The sequence below is a fragment of the Thamnophis elegans genome, chromosome Z, assembly GCF_009769535.1.
Source record: "Thamnophis elegans isolate rThaEle1 chromosome Z, rThaEle1.pri, whole genome shotgun sequence".
Lineage (NCBI taxonomy): Eukaryota > Metazoa > Chordata > Lepidosauria > Squamata > Colubridae > Thamnophis > Thamnophis elegans.
This window is the reverse complement of record NC_045558.1, coordinates 49,424,481-49,438,993: the sequence shown is the minus strand read 5'-3', so window position 1 is coordinate 49,438,993 and position 14,513 is coordinate 49,424,481. Positions and strand designations below refer to the sequence as shown.

The following is a 14,513-nucleotide window of genomic DNA, read 5'->3' as shown; positions in this document are numbered from 1 at the left end:
TTCCCTAGCCTACGAACTTGTCAATTTCCAGATCGATTTTAGGCGGAGAACGAAAAGTACTCTCCTGGGTTTTAGCCTTATGGGGACTATGTTGGGGTCCAAATTAAAATAAATTGGGAGTCCCCACATACTTACCCAGACCGGTGCCAAAGACATCCCAGAACTCCTTAAAAATTGCTTTGGCATTTTCGTCTTTCAAGGCGTTGATACCGGTCACTTCTAGGCCCAGGGCTTCTAACCAATCAAGCCCCAGGAGGCTCTGCAGGTTGCCACTGACCATTGTCAATGGCAGCTGTAGCTCTTGAATTGCACCCGGAAGGTGCAACCCTGCACCCTGACCCACAATGGAGACTTGGTTCCCCTGGTAATCGTAAAAGTGGATGGCAGGGATGTGTAGGTGCTGCTTCTTCAGGCTAGGGAGAGCCCGCTTGAGTGTAGACGATGGCATGATGGTCAGTGATGAACCCGTGTCTATCTCCATCTCGCGTGGAGAGGCCTCAATGAGGACTGTGACCTTCAGCTTTTTTGGCCGCCTAGTGTGGACTTGGCCAATTGAAGTGTGGTAGGTGACTCTGGTGTCACCCACTGAGCGCTGTGGTGGCTTCTGCCGTGCCCCTTGGTTGGGCCTCTGCTGGCAGTTGGGTCAGCTTCTTGGCTGCCAGGTCATCGTGGGGTGCTTGCTTCTGCAAACCTTGGCGATGTGCCCCTTCTGCTTGCAGCATTGGCAGATAGCGTCACAGAAATGGCAAGATGATCTGGCATGGTCTCCTCCGCAGCTTGCGCAAGGCGGGAAACGCTGTTCGAATTTGCCCGCTGGCTTGGTGCGACTACTGTGCATGCGACAGCTGTCATCTTCTTCATCTACTGAGCTCTCGGCTTCTGCAGCCTCGCGATGTACATGTGTGTTCTTTCGCGTGGAGTGCTCCACTCTTGTGGAGTGTTTTGGTGCTGCAGGGTTTCTGTTGACGTGACGGCTGATTTTGATGCCCTGGCTTCGTCCAAGGCAATTTGTAGACTGAGGTTAGATTCGGCAAGTAACCTCCTCTGTAAATTAATGTCCTGCACACCACATATGATGCGGTGAAGAATAAGTTAGTCTAGGTCTCAGAACTCGCAGTACATTGTGGCCTTTCGTAGCGCCACAACATATTCGATCGATTCTCCTTCCTTCTGGTTGAGAATATTCTCCCAATATATTTGTATTATTTTTACATTAAAAACAATGCAGTACTGCGACATTGAAGTGACCATACATTCACATTATATACAGCTAGTCTCAACTATTAACAATTAGCCTACTTAATACATTGTCTATCCTTCTGTCCAATCACAATATATACAGTTTGTTCTAGTCTTGTCACCTTGTCTTATACCAGTCATAAAATTTGTTCCAGACTTCAAAATATTCTGATTCCCCTTTATTTTTAAGTTCAAGAGTGAGCCTATTTGCTTCCGCACAGGCCAACACTTTTCTGATTATATCTAGCTCTGATGGTGTATTTTCTTTTTTCCAATATTGTGCATAACTTATGCATGCCACAATTAGTACATGTATAATTAAATAAAGTGTATCTTTCTTAAACCCCTCTGGTATTATACCTAGGAGAAAAAATTCTGGTTTAAACAAGATTTGGTCTCCCATCATTTGTTCTAACCATGTTTGAATCATTTTCCAATATTTTTTTGCCACATTGCACGTCCACCACATATGATCAAAAGTGCCTGGTGTTTTTTTACACTTCCAAGAATTTGGGGCCAGATTTTTAAACATTTTGGAGAGCTGTGCTGGGGGGAGGTGCCATCTGTAGAAAATCTTATAAATATTTTCTTTATACACCATAGCCATTATTAGTTTCTGATTAAGTATCCAAAGTTTTTCCCACTTAGCCAATTCCACATTGTACTGGTTGCGAATATTAAATTCGTGCTGACGGACGTGCTTAGACGGCTTGGGAGCATAGTGAGTCCTCAGTGTCTGTTGGAGCACAGACCAAGCGACCGATTGTAGCGGTATTGGCTCTGATAGGTCTTTGGCAGTTTCGAACACTTCCTGTCCACAGGAACATGTTCTTCTTGCGGCCTTCAGAAAGGTCCATGAGATCATTGGCTTTGAGGAAGCAGTCGAACCTCAGCATATACGAGTCTCAGTGCTTGGTGACTGGGTCATATGGAGTCGGTGTGGCATCCATGGCCATTTTGTGTTCTGAGGCGTTTTGAGTTTGCTGCTGAAAAATGGCTGCTCGAAGCCATGCTGAGCTCCGGGGTGGATTTTCTTGCTGGATTGCTACACTCTTTTTGGTTCACCTACTTGCCTTCCAATCCCACCTTCGTCGCCAGTGTTAGATCAGGTAATGGAAAGGCAAACTCAGGCTAAAGGCAACAACAGCTCTTTATTGTAACAGAACAAGTATGTACAATCCAGTGAAAGTTGAGTCTGACAGCAGCCCTTTTAGAGGGAGCTGTCAGACCCTTCGACCAATGAGATTAAACCTCTGTTCCCGCTGAAACAGAGGACCTTAGTGGAAACCATTATAACTGTAGCTAGTATCTAACACTTTATTTTCATGCTATTGATTTATTAATATATTAAAATACCAGTGCTTTTAGCTACAATTCAGTACTTTGAAATCCTTTTCCTTATGTATAAAAACACGGGAAATGATTATCATTTACAAATGTTCATTCTATTTTTAAATGATTTAAATATAGTTTCTTAAATATGATTCTTATTCATTTTTTAAACATAATAATACGTTTTAATTTTTATCCTTGTACTGTTAGTAGTGGTTTATGTCTAGTTCACACAGTACTAGTTAAGACTAGTAGACTTTACTGTTATTTTGTACTTTGTCAAACTTTTAATGTTGGATGAATATAACATTGCAGTGTTGTCTATTTTTGCCTTTAACATTTGCAAATAAACTTGTAAAATGTACTGATTCAATTCATTCTTTTAGCTATGCCAACCAAGTGTGGTTTATGATAAAAGAAAGTAATAACAGTATAGACGAAAAAGGAAATTTTACAGTCATATGTCTCATTTGCCATCAAATTATTATTTGGTTTAGTGTGATAAAATCTGGGAAGTGTTTGTGCCTAAAACATAATTTCCACACAGTTCATAAATATGAAGTTTTTAATAGCAGTAGCAATAGCAGTAGACTTATATACCGCTTCATAGGGCTTTCAGCCCTCTCTAAGCGGTTTACAGAGAGTCAGCATATTGCCCCGAACAATCTGGGTCCTCATTTTACCCACCTCGGAAGGATGGAAGGCTGAGTCAACCCTGAGCCGGTGAGATTTGAACCGCTGAACTGCTGATCTAGCAGTAGCCTGCAGTGCTGCATTTAACCACTGCACCACCTCAGCTCTTTAAGTATAAGTATGTCTATTTGCATTAGCAATTTCTATTCTTAAGGTCACCTAATTGGGGAAACAAATCCATGAACTGAACCTGTCTTGAATTTAATTTTTAATTAGTTTTTTATAATATATAGTCATTATTACTTACAATTATATTGAGATTTGAGGAGTTAAACATCTAATAATACTATTAATGATAGTTTTATAGGGACAATATAGTTTTTTATTTGCTTTTTTCTATCCTGTTCTTTCACAAATACATTTATGATTGGTAATGTGTTGATATGGATAAGAATGTAGATATTTACTGAATAAGTGTCTCAAATTCAATTTTCATCAAGACACACCATCCCAGAGAGTGCAATTTATCCTTGGTACAGAGGATGATGATGAAGAACACATTCCACATGATCTTTTTACTGAAATGGATGAACTTTATTTTAAAGAAGGGGAAGAATATGAATGGAAAGAAACTGCCAGGTAACTTGGAAGATAATTCCTTTTGCTTCATAATAATAAATTAAGAGAAATGGCATACTTTGAATATTTGAAGGCCATTAAGTAACTGAAGTTTCAAAACCCTTAAGTATATTTCTTCTAGCCGTTGATATTACTGCTTTGTCTGTTGAATTTTTTTCTCATTTTTGTAAAAATCATTGTCTTTTTGCAACATTGAAAAAGTAAGCTAAAATAAAAGTAGAATCCTACACATGGTCCCATTGAAGTCTAGACTTTCATTTTGCATAGACAGATACTAATCTCCAAGTCTCTTTAAAAACAAGTTACTAAATTGTATAGGATATCTGGGAAAGTAAGGATCAAATAGAGATTTAAGAAACAGAGACAATTGAAAGAACTTTAATTTAAGATAAACTGAACACAATGTTTGTATTTAAAAAACTAAGACTTTTTTTACTATACATGTTCGTTATACATATATATATATATACACACATATATATTGCAGATGGCTAAAATTTGAAGAAGATGTTGAAGATGGTGGTGAGCGGTGGAGCAAACCTTATGTGGCTACTCTGTCTCTTCATAGTCTGTTTGAATTGAGAAGTTGCATTTTAAATGGAACGGTCATGTTAGATATGAGAGCCAATTCACTGGATGAAATAGCAGGTCACATAAATTTTGCTTAAGATTTTATTTTAATGTGTTTTATATGTTTTGTAAAGTAATTAAAATACATTTGTGTCTTATGTTTGCAAAAAAAATTACAGGGATTTTATGCTCTAATTTTTATTGACAATATTGCAATCATATTTCAAAATCCTGTTGATGCAGCCCAACAAGGTATAAATTAAGTGAGCTTTTTGTATTTTACCACCTTTTTCATGGCTTTAGAGATAGCTTTTTTCATTGGAAGCAGTGACAAGGATATTATTTAATTCTGCTTGATTTAGAATAGAAACTTTTGTTTTTTCAAATCATAATTTTTTAGCCTAGCACTCTCATTCCTTTAGTGATGTTCAAGCTCCATTATAATTGCAACAGACCATCAGCAAACTAATATTTTTAGGTTTACACCAAATATTATGGTCCAAAGTAGCTGGTTTTGGAAATGTTCCAGATGGGTGGATTAAATCTTGAAGTGGTTTAACTGTTGCTGAAAATTCTGGGAATTAAATGCTAAACATCTAGAGGGTACTGAGGCTAGAAAAAGCTTTTCTAGAATAGGAATGGAGTTGATTATTATTATTTTTTTGTGAATAGCTGCTAAATGAGGAAAATAACTTTTGGCAAGCAGCCACCAGTGGTAGTTGTTGCATTGTTGAATTATGTAGGATTTTTTTCCTTTATTCTTTCCCCCCATGAAAATACCAAAACACAACAAATATCCTAAATAAAATCAGTGTCTACTAAAATCTCAGTTGGATAATACAGAGAATCATAAGCATACTCCATTTTTGGTATGATTTAGTCCCAAACATTTTAACACTATTCTTTTAAACATTTCCTACATATCCAAGGCTTGAAGATGTTTCTCGGATATATCAATCTTTCATATTTATTTTAAATTTCATTTTTTCCTTTGTAGATATGGTATTGGATAACATGATAGCTTCTGGCCACCTTGATGAATCAATGAGAGAAAATGTCAGAGAAGCCCTTCTGAAAAGACATCATCATCAGAATGAAAAAAAGTTTAGTAATCGGATTCCCCTCGTCCGATCCTTTGCAGATATAGGCAAGAAACATTCTGACCCTCTCTTGCTTGAAAAAAATGGTGAGATAAGTTGTGGCATCCAGTTGTTTTATGGTTTAATAATATAATGCAGAGATGTGAGAAAAGTCAGCACATGCAAAAATAAGATTAGAATTCATTCCCAGCAAAAAATAATTGTAAGAACAATTGTGCAGAAAATAAAATTATATTTATATCTTTTGAACTTGGAACATTTAGGGCAATTATTGCATCATTGAACTCATAATTTTGTCTTTCTAGTACCCTAAAGCATGATATATGTAAAAGAAAAGTGGTGGATATTTTGTTACATATGTGTTGTCTATCTTTCCTTAGTTTCTGCATCTTCCTGTCATCATTTTCAGTAAAATCATGTTTTTTTTGTTAATGACAGATGTTAGCTTTCCTTTAGTAATAATTAAAGAGTTTTTTTTTTGTGGGGGGGGGGTGTTTTTTGCCTTAAAAGATATCCTGATTTTGCAATTGTGAATATTATATATCTCAGATATATGATTTATTATAGAAATATAATATTATAAGATACACAGGTTTTGTGCTCTTTATTCCCTGATTGCTCCTTCCTGTCACAATTGGACTAATTTTTTATATTCTGGAAGTCTGACATCTTTTCAGGTAATTTTCATTTTAATCGTGTTATCTGAATTTTTTATTCTGATTGCTGCAACTTAGTTGGCTTTTGAACAATTTAATTTTTTTAGATTACTTAATTTGGTGTGAGCTGTCTAAAGATCTAAATTGCTAACCAGAAATTGAACAGCTTTCCAGTGAATGTTTCATTATAGTTAGAAACTAATAATAAATGCAGGTTTTTAAAAGATGCTCATTTAAGTATTTATCCTTGATTCTATTGTGAGGTTACATCTATCTGGAACTGTCAAATGTATTTTTATAGTTGTGGTAAAGATTCATATAGACATGCATGTTTTTGTTCACTGTATATTTTCTGAAACTTGCATTAAGAAAGAATCTTAATATTTTATTGCATATTCAAAATATTTCTATTATAAGCATAGCATTCTGTTTAGGGCTGTAAAAACTATTAATATTCAGTGATTTGGGGGACAATTAATATCATTCATAAATCTATCAACCCTGTGAATGGTTTATAGTGTTGATATTTTCTTCAAAGCTGTGAACTGAATTAATCACAATTTACATACATATCTATATATGACTTTTAAATGTTCATTGTGCTGTATGCTGACTTTTTTAACATCTAAAATTCTGCTTAGCACTCAATATTTTGCTTATCTCACCTATGAAATTATGCCTTTAAAATCTTTTATAGTATCAGATGATATGATGTTATGTTTCTGCTGAATGTTTTCCTCACTTTATTTGTTTTATCTCAGGGGAAGGCCTTTCAGCCTCCCGCCATTCTTTACGAGCAGGTCTCTCTGCCTCAAATATTTCCCTGAGAGGAGAGAATCGTTTGTCCCTTCTTCTCAATTACCTACTTCCTGGATCTCCAACAACCTCAAGGAGTACAACCCCTTTGCCTACCCCACAAAGCACTCCACCTTCCACTCCTAGGTGTGATTCTAAGAGAGCCACAAATTTCCAGCCAACCGAGCATCAGGTGTCTCCTTCTAATGATGATATTCCTAAAGTAGTAATTCATCCACCCGAGGAAGATTTAGAAGCTCAGGAAGGCAAGAAGAGGACAGAGGAAAATAGTGACATAACACCAGGCAACTATTTGAACTCAAATTATCCATGTGTGGTGCTTTCTGCAGCTGAATCACTCCCACTGCGAAAATTTTAATCACACAGCTTTAGCACCCATAAATTGTACATCAGTCTGCTATTTGTTTGCATGCCTTATTATTTTTGTGTGATACTTTCTTGGAGAACTTTATTTGGTATTTTGAAATAGATAAAATATGTTATCCTTAATATTAACATAAATATTAATACATTGAAAGCAATTACATGTGTGAACATTTCTCCATACTTTTTTGTTTCTTAACAAAATGAATTCATTCAGCAAGTGCTTCTGCTTTAAAAGATAAAAAAGGTGTTTGAGTGTGTATGTAGGGGGGATAAGTTATATATTTGTAAACTAAAAATGGTGGCCTTTTCCTCATTTTCAAAACTCCTAATTCCCATAGGGAAGGTACACTAAGAATCCAAATATCATGATCTCTGTTGTGAAATTTCTACCTAATTTCAAGATTACAGTAGAACACTAGTAATTATTAATGCTACTTTGCCCATTACATGAGACTGAATGGGAATACAGAATATTTTATACTATGTGATACAACAATTAAAGAGATATTTAAATAGAAAGAGAATCCAGCAAGTCTACTTAGGCTCTAAAAATAAATTGTATTATGAGACAACTCTTGTAGTATGAATATGGTATGGACAATTCTTGCATGATACTTCTTTCTTGGATATCCTGTTCTTTTCATACATAGATATTTGTTAGTCCCAGAGAATAATACTCTGGCTAAAATGTGACTATCTAACCATAATCATTGATTCAGTTTCAAGTTACCCTTTTCTTCATTTGCTTAGTTATATAAAACATTTTATTCTTTAGCTAAAGAAGCCTTCAGAGTAGCTTTGAAAGATGAACACTGTCCTTGTTATCATGATTATAATTAGACTATAAAAATCATGTAGGAATAATGAAGTATTATAAGTTGCTTAAAATTGCTAAAAACAGGAAACAGTTTGTATATTTTTTGAGCAGAAGCTTTTTAGGATATGCGCTTTCATAATAATTATATTGCAATTATATTTCAACCAAAAATAGATTTTTACATATCTACAATCAGTGTTGTCTTTAATTGATACTGAATTATTTTTCCAGTCTTTAACATACTTATACATGCATGCATACATATTGACCTATGACCAGTTGCTTGGCAGCTGCTTGAAATTATAATGAACCTTCCTAGGGTTATTAGAAAAGATAATCTGGAAACGATTAAAAAAAAGCAGATCTGTGAACATCTAGAAATGAGTAAAGTAATAACTAGAAGTCAGCACAGGTTTGTTAAAAATAGATCATGCCAAGCTAATCTTACTTCATTCTTTGACATAATGACTAAATTAGTAGACCAGTGAAATACTATGAACATAGTATACTTAGACTTCAGCAGGGCGTTCAACAAGGTAGACCAGAGCCTACTTCTTTGTAAGCTAGAAAAAATTGGATAGCATCAGCATCAGATGGATTTGTAACTGGCTGACAAACCGTACTCAATGAGTAGTCCTTAACGATACTATGTCTGCATGGAGGGAGGTAAGCCGTGGGGTATCACAAGGTTCTGTCTTAGTTCCAGTACTCTTCAATATCTTCCTAAATTACTGAAATGAGGAAATAGAAGGGGAACTTATCAACTTTGAAGATGATAGTAAGCTGGCAGGAATAGCCGGCATCCTAGATGATAGACCCAAGAGCCAGATGGATCTTGACAGACTTAAACACTGGGCCCTAACTAATAAAATGAAATTCAGTGTTGAGAAAAGTAAAGAATTAGGAAAGAAAAACCAAAAGTACGCATATAGATTGGGAGAAATTAGCCTTAATAGCAGTAACTATGAGAGGGAAGTTGGAGTCTTAGTGGACAACCAATTAAATATGAGCTAACAGTGTGTAGTGGCAGCCAAAAAAGCCAATGCAATCCTAAATTGCATTAAGAGAGATTCAATCATGGTAAGAAAGAGTGCACAGAAGAGCAACAAATATGATTGGGGACTGGAGGCTAAAACATGAAAAATGGTTACATGAACTGGGCATAGCTAGTGTAGTGAATACAAATATCAGAAGAGACATGATAGAAGCGTTCCAATATTTGAGAGGCTGTCGCAGAATGGAAGGGGTCAACCTATTTTCCAAAGTACCTGAAGGTCAGACAAGGAATAATAGATGAAAACTGATCATATTTCTACTGAATATTTTCCTCACTTTATTTAAAATTCTGTAGAGATTCTCACTCATCCAGGTCATGGTTATCCCAAAAGTGCTTTTTCAGGAGGCAACTGAACTTTCCTTTTTTTTTTCTTTTGAAGAAAAGAAAAGCAAAACATCTTCAAAAGAAAAAAAACAGGAAAGTTCAGTTGTCTCCTGAAAAAGCACCTTTGGGGCCTTACTTTATTTGTTTTATCTCAGTGAAAGATCTTTAAGCCTCCAACCATTCTTTATAAGCAGGTCTCTCTGCTCCTGCCAACTTAGCAGTTTAAAAGCATGCAGATCGGGTAGCTAAATAGGTATAATTTTGGTGGGAAGGTAACAGTATTGTATGCACCTTGGCATATAGTCATGATGGTCACATGAGCATAGAAGTGTCTTTGAACAGTGCTGGCTTCCTCATATGAAATGGAAATGAGTACCAGCCCCTAAAGTCAGATACAACTGGACAGAGGAAACTTTTACCTTTATGATGATGTTTACAGAGACACTTTAGCATTTGTGTATGTTTGCACTAGGATACTTGGTTGCTGCATGACAAGTACTAATTACATCATGGTTAAAACCTGCCAATCCCATGCATCAGGAATTTGATAGGGAGACTTGATTACAAATTGTATGGCTTTAAGTGCATCTCTCTCACATTTCCTATATGCTTTATACAGTGTGATTTAAGGTTTGTATATGTACTTGAAGTTTGATTTTGGACTTGCTATTTATTTGTTAATAGACTTTCAAGCATATTAAGATGACAAGGGAACAATTTATTTTCTTTTTTTCTTTTTCGTTTTTATCTTGAATGAGTTCTATAATTTGAGATATTTAATGTTTCACATTCATTTGGGCTTAGAGGTTTCTATTAATGTATGGAAAAGTATGTCCCTTACAGATTTATTAATTATTATTAATTTATTATTATATACTTTATTCATTAAACATGAAACTCAGCCATTAAACATGAAACTCAGTCAACTGAACGCTTTAAATTGAATCACAAATATCATTGACTGGGTCTAATGGTTGATACCAGCATCCTAGGTATCCACCAAGTGTTGTGGCCCAGCAGGATCCGGTTGAGCTGCTGATGGACTCAGATAGCGAGGAACCATATGAGTCTGTCAGGGAAGATGTGGAGGACCCTGGGCAGGGTTCAGATTCAGCGCAGGGACCAGAGAGGCTGGTTGGCCACCAGGAGGCGCCTGAGGCATGGAGCAGTGGAGAGGATTCTAGGCAGTTTGTTCCTGATGCAAGACAAAGAAGTGCGGAGAAACAGAAGCAGCAGCTGCAGAGGCAGACTCAGAGATGATAATTAAGCCCAGGTGGTTGTGGCTTGGCCCCTCCCAAGAGAGTATATAAGTGAAGAAGTTGGGAGGGATCATTTGCAGGACACAACCATTTGAAATAGTATTGGAATACTCTGTCTGTCTTGTAACTGTGCCTATTGGATTTTGGATTGCTGCCAACAAATTTTTGCATGTGAGTCTTGTCTGGGCCTTCAGCCAAAGAAGTTGATAAATCCGTGATTAAAGAGTGGCTAACAGCCAAGCCTGTGTTTGGGTGATTTGCAGGTCGGAGGGGGGGGTGTCAGAACAGTTTGCGTCCTGCCCCATACCAAACGAAAGTTACATTGAGCCATCATGGATCAGCTCCGTGCTGAAAACGCTCAATTAGCACAGCAGCTGGCTTTGCTGGCTGGCCAGATAGCTCAACTTCAAAGGCCTGTTATTCTCCCCCCCCCCCCAGCCTCAGAGGAAATGTCCGGTTGCCATGCCTGACAAGTTTGATGGCACCCAAGCCATGTTTCCAGCTTTCTTGGGACAATGCGAGCTTTTTATCAGTCTGAGAGTGGAGGACTTTCCCACTGACTGGGCTAAGGTAGGATTCATTATCAGCTTGCTCTCAGACTCTGCAGCTTGTTGGGCTACTCCTTTGTTGTCCCAGGCTAGCCCTTTGCTGGACAATTTCAGAGGGTTTTGTGAGTACCTCAGACTCATGTATGAGGACCCCATTAAGGAGGAAACAGCCACCAGACTGCTCAAGACACAGCAGCAGGCCTGGGGCTCCTTGCAGGATTATGTCAGCGAATTTTGGCTCCTTAGCCAAGATTTGGCCTGGAATGAGGCAGCCCTCATGGACACTTTTCAAGATGGGCTGTCGGACGACCTGCAGGATGAGCTGGTGCGGGTGGACAGGCCACCGATGTTCAATGTGCTGATCCTGTGCCTCTGGATAGATGCCCGGTTGCAGAGATGGGGGCCTTGCCGTGCATCCCAGGAGACCAGGGGAGTGCCAATCCTGCAGGAGACCCTAGCTCCATGGGAGGAGCCCATGAATTTGGGTGCCACCAAACCCTGCTTGTCATGCTCTGAGGTGGACAGACGGCATGCAGGGGGGTTGTGCTTCTATTGCAGGGATCCTGGACACATGGCCATGGTTTGCCCCAAGAAGAGTAGGGGGGCTGCGAGGTCTGGGACCTCCCCTCAGCTACAGAACAACTTGTCAGGAAACAGGAGGAGCCCGATCTGAGGGAGACCTTAGGTCGGGCGCACACAGAGACAGAGATCGGCGGCCTCCCCAACACTTGATCTTGGCAGCACGCATTCTCTTGTCTGATAGTCTGCTGGGGATTCCGGCCTATGCCCTGGTCAATTCCAGGGCTACCACAAATTTTATGGACATGGCATTTGTGACCAAGTATGCTGTCCCTCTGTGTCCAGTGGATCCACCGATGCTGGTTGAGACCATTGACGGCCAGGTGCTTCTGTCTGGGCCTATGAAGGCCACCACACAGCCCTTGTGCCTGGTCCTCGGGGAACACGAGGAGGCCATCCAGTTTTACATTGCTTCGGGCCTGCATTTCCCCATGGTCCTGGGCTTGGCTTGGCTGTGGGTGCATGACCCTCAGATTATTGGGCCCAGAACCTGGTGATGTTCCCGTCCCTAAAATGTGTCGACCACACCCATCACGTCTATGCAACGACTCCAGGAGCATTGTTTGTTCGCAAAGCAGAAGAAGTGTCAGTTCTGGCAGGCTACCATCGAGTTCCTGGGGCACCGTATCTCCCCTGAAGGAATTGCGATGGAGCCGGGCAAGGTAGAGACATTGCGCAGTTGGAAACTTCCTCGATGAGTGAAGGATGTCCAGCGACTCCTCAGATTGGGCGCGGTGTTACTGCAGACTCACGCCCCTGGTGGTACCTGTTTCCCTTGCGCTTTCTTCTCATGGAAACGCAATCCTTCCAAGCGCAATTACACCATCTGGGAGAAGGAGTTACTGGCCATTAAGGTGGCATTTGAGGCCTGGAGGCATCACCTGGAGGGGGCCAGCCATCAAGTCGAGGACCGGATGGACCACAGGAATCTAGAGTTCCTGACAATGGCGTGCAAGTTGAACCAGCGCCAGATCTGGTGGTCTCTGTTCTTTGCCTGGTTCAACTTCAGAGTGACCTACATCCCGAGTGCACAAAACCAAAGGGTGGATGCCCTGTCCCTGAAACTGGAGTACTCTGACACTGCAGATTCGCTTCCACCCCGGACAGTTTTGCCTGTCAAATCCTTCACTGCAGTTCATGAGCCCATGGACTTATGGTCTCGGATATGGGATGTGCAGTGGTGCAATTAATGGGTGGAGCAATGGAGAGCAGAGGTAGGGCTGGCCTCCCCATGGACCTTCAACAATGAACTCTTGAGATACTGGAACTGGCTCTATGTGCCCACGGCGCCCCTCTGGTGACTTATTCTCTCCCAGTGTCATGACAATCTGGTGGCGGGACATTTTGGCCTTTTCAAGACTTTGAACCTGGTCTCCCGTACTTTCTGGTGGCCCCGCTTGCGACACAATATACAGATGTACGTCACCTCTTGTGTACAGTGTCGGCAGGCCAAGTCAGTGACAGGAGGTCCTCCAGGCCTGCTTCAGCCATTGCTGATCCCGGACAGACCCTGGGGAGCCATGTCCATGGACTTTCTGACAGAACTGCCTCCGTTTTCGGGGTTTACCACGGTCCTTGTGGTGGTGGACATACTCACAAAGATGGTACATTTCATCCCATGTCAGAGATTGCCGATAGCCCGTGCCAGCATCCGCATAGTCATCCAGCACGTTTTCTGGCTACACGGCCTACCCAATCGGGTCGTGTTGGACTGTGGGATGCAATTCATGGCCCAATTCTGGAAAGGGCTGATGGAGGCTCTGGACATCCAGGTTTGTTTGTCCTTGGTGCACCATCCTGAAACCGATGGGGGGATGGAGAAGGTTATTGGGATCTTGGCACAGTACCTGTGCTGTTTCGTGAATCAGCAGCAGAACAACTGGGCGGAGTACCTGGCTGTGGTGGAGTTTGCGTTTAAGAACATGTAGCATACCTCCACTCGGACGACGCCCTTCATGGCTAACATTGGGTATCACCCTTGCTTTTTCCCTCTTACCCCAGTCGAGTCCCTGGTCCCTGCAACACATGACTTCCTCTCAGAGCTCCAGGCAGTACACCAAGTGGTGCGCCACTATCTGAAGCGAGCTAAGGAAGACTACAAGAGGGTGGCAGATAAGTCTCAGCATGAGGTGCTGGAGTTGGCTGTGGGGGATCACGTGTGGCTGTCCATGTGGCATCTTCCATCCTATCAGCCAGCTAATAAGTTGGACTACCGGTATCTTGAGCTGTTCCTGGTGAAGACCGTCATCAACCCGGTGGCCTATCGCCTGACCCTGCCATGCTTGAAGCAAGTGCACCCGGTGTTCCATCATTTGCTCCTGATACCTGAGTGGTCGGCTTATCCTCTCCTCCAACCGTCTCCACCCCAGCCATCAGTGCATGAGGTGGAGAAGCAGCTAACACCCAAAGTGGCCTGGATTCGGGACTCGGGTTGGCTAAAGGGACGATTCCAGTACTTAGTGGAATGGAAGGACGATGGGTCGGACGGGGGGACTTGGGCCGATGCAATGGACATGCATACCCCTGCTTTCTTGCAGGCCTACCAGGCCCGTTATACCTCGAGGCTGCACCCTGAGCG

General features: G+C 40.6%; 1 protein-coding gene across 2 annotated transcripts in view; it reads left to right on the top strand.

Annotated features, from left to right (window-relative positions):
• Positions 1 to 14,513, top strand: part of SLC4A7 (solute carrier family 4 member 7) — a 153,200-nt gene that overhangs the window by 76,438 nt on the left and 62,249 nt on the right. The window contains exons 4-7 of one of the 2 annotated variants that reach the window (XM_032237216.1): positions 3,705 to 3,843; positions 4,331 to 4,491; positions 5,411 to 5,599; positions 6,931 to 7,269. In XM_032237216.1, coding sequence (XP_032093107.1) covers positions 3,705 to 3,843; positions 4,331 to 4,491; positions 5,411 to 5,599; positions 6,931 to 7,269 — 828 coding nt within the window. The remainder of the gene's footprint in view (positions 1 to 3,704; positions 3,844 to 4,330; positions 4,492 to 5,410; positions 5,600 to 6,930; positions 7,270 to 14,513) is intronic. The other variant, XM_032237215.1, reaches the window with a different exon arrangement.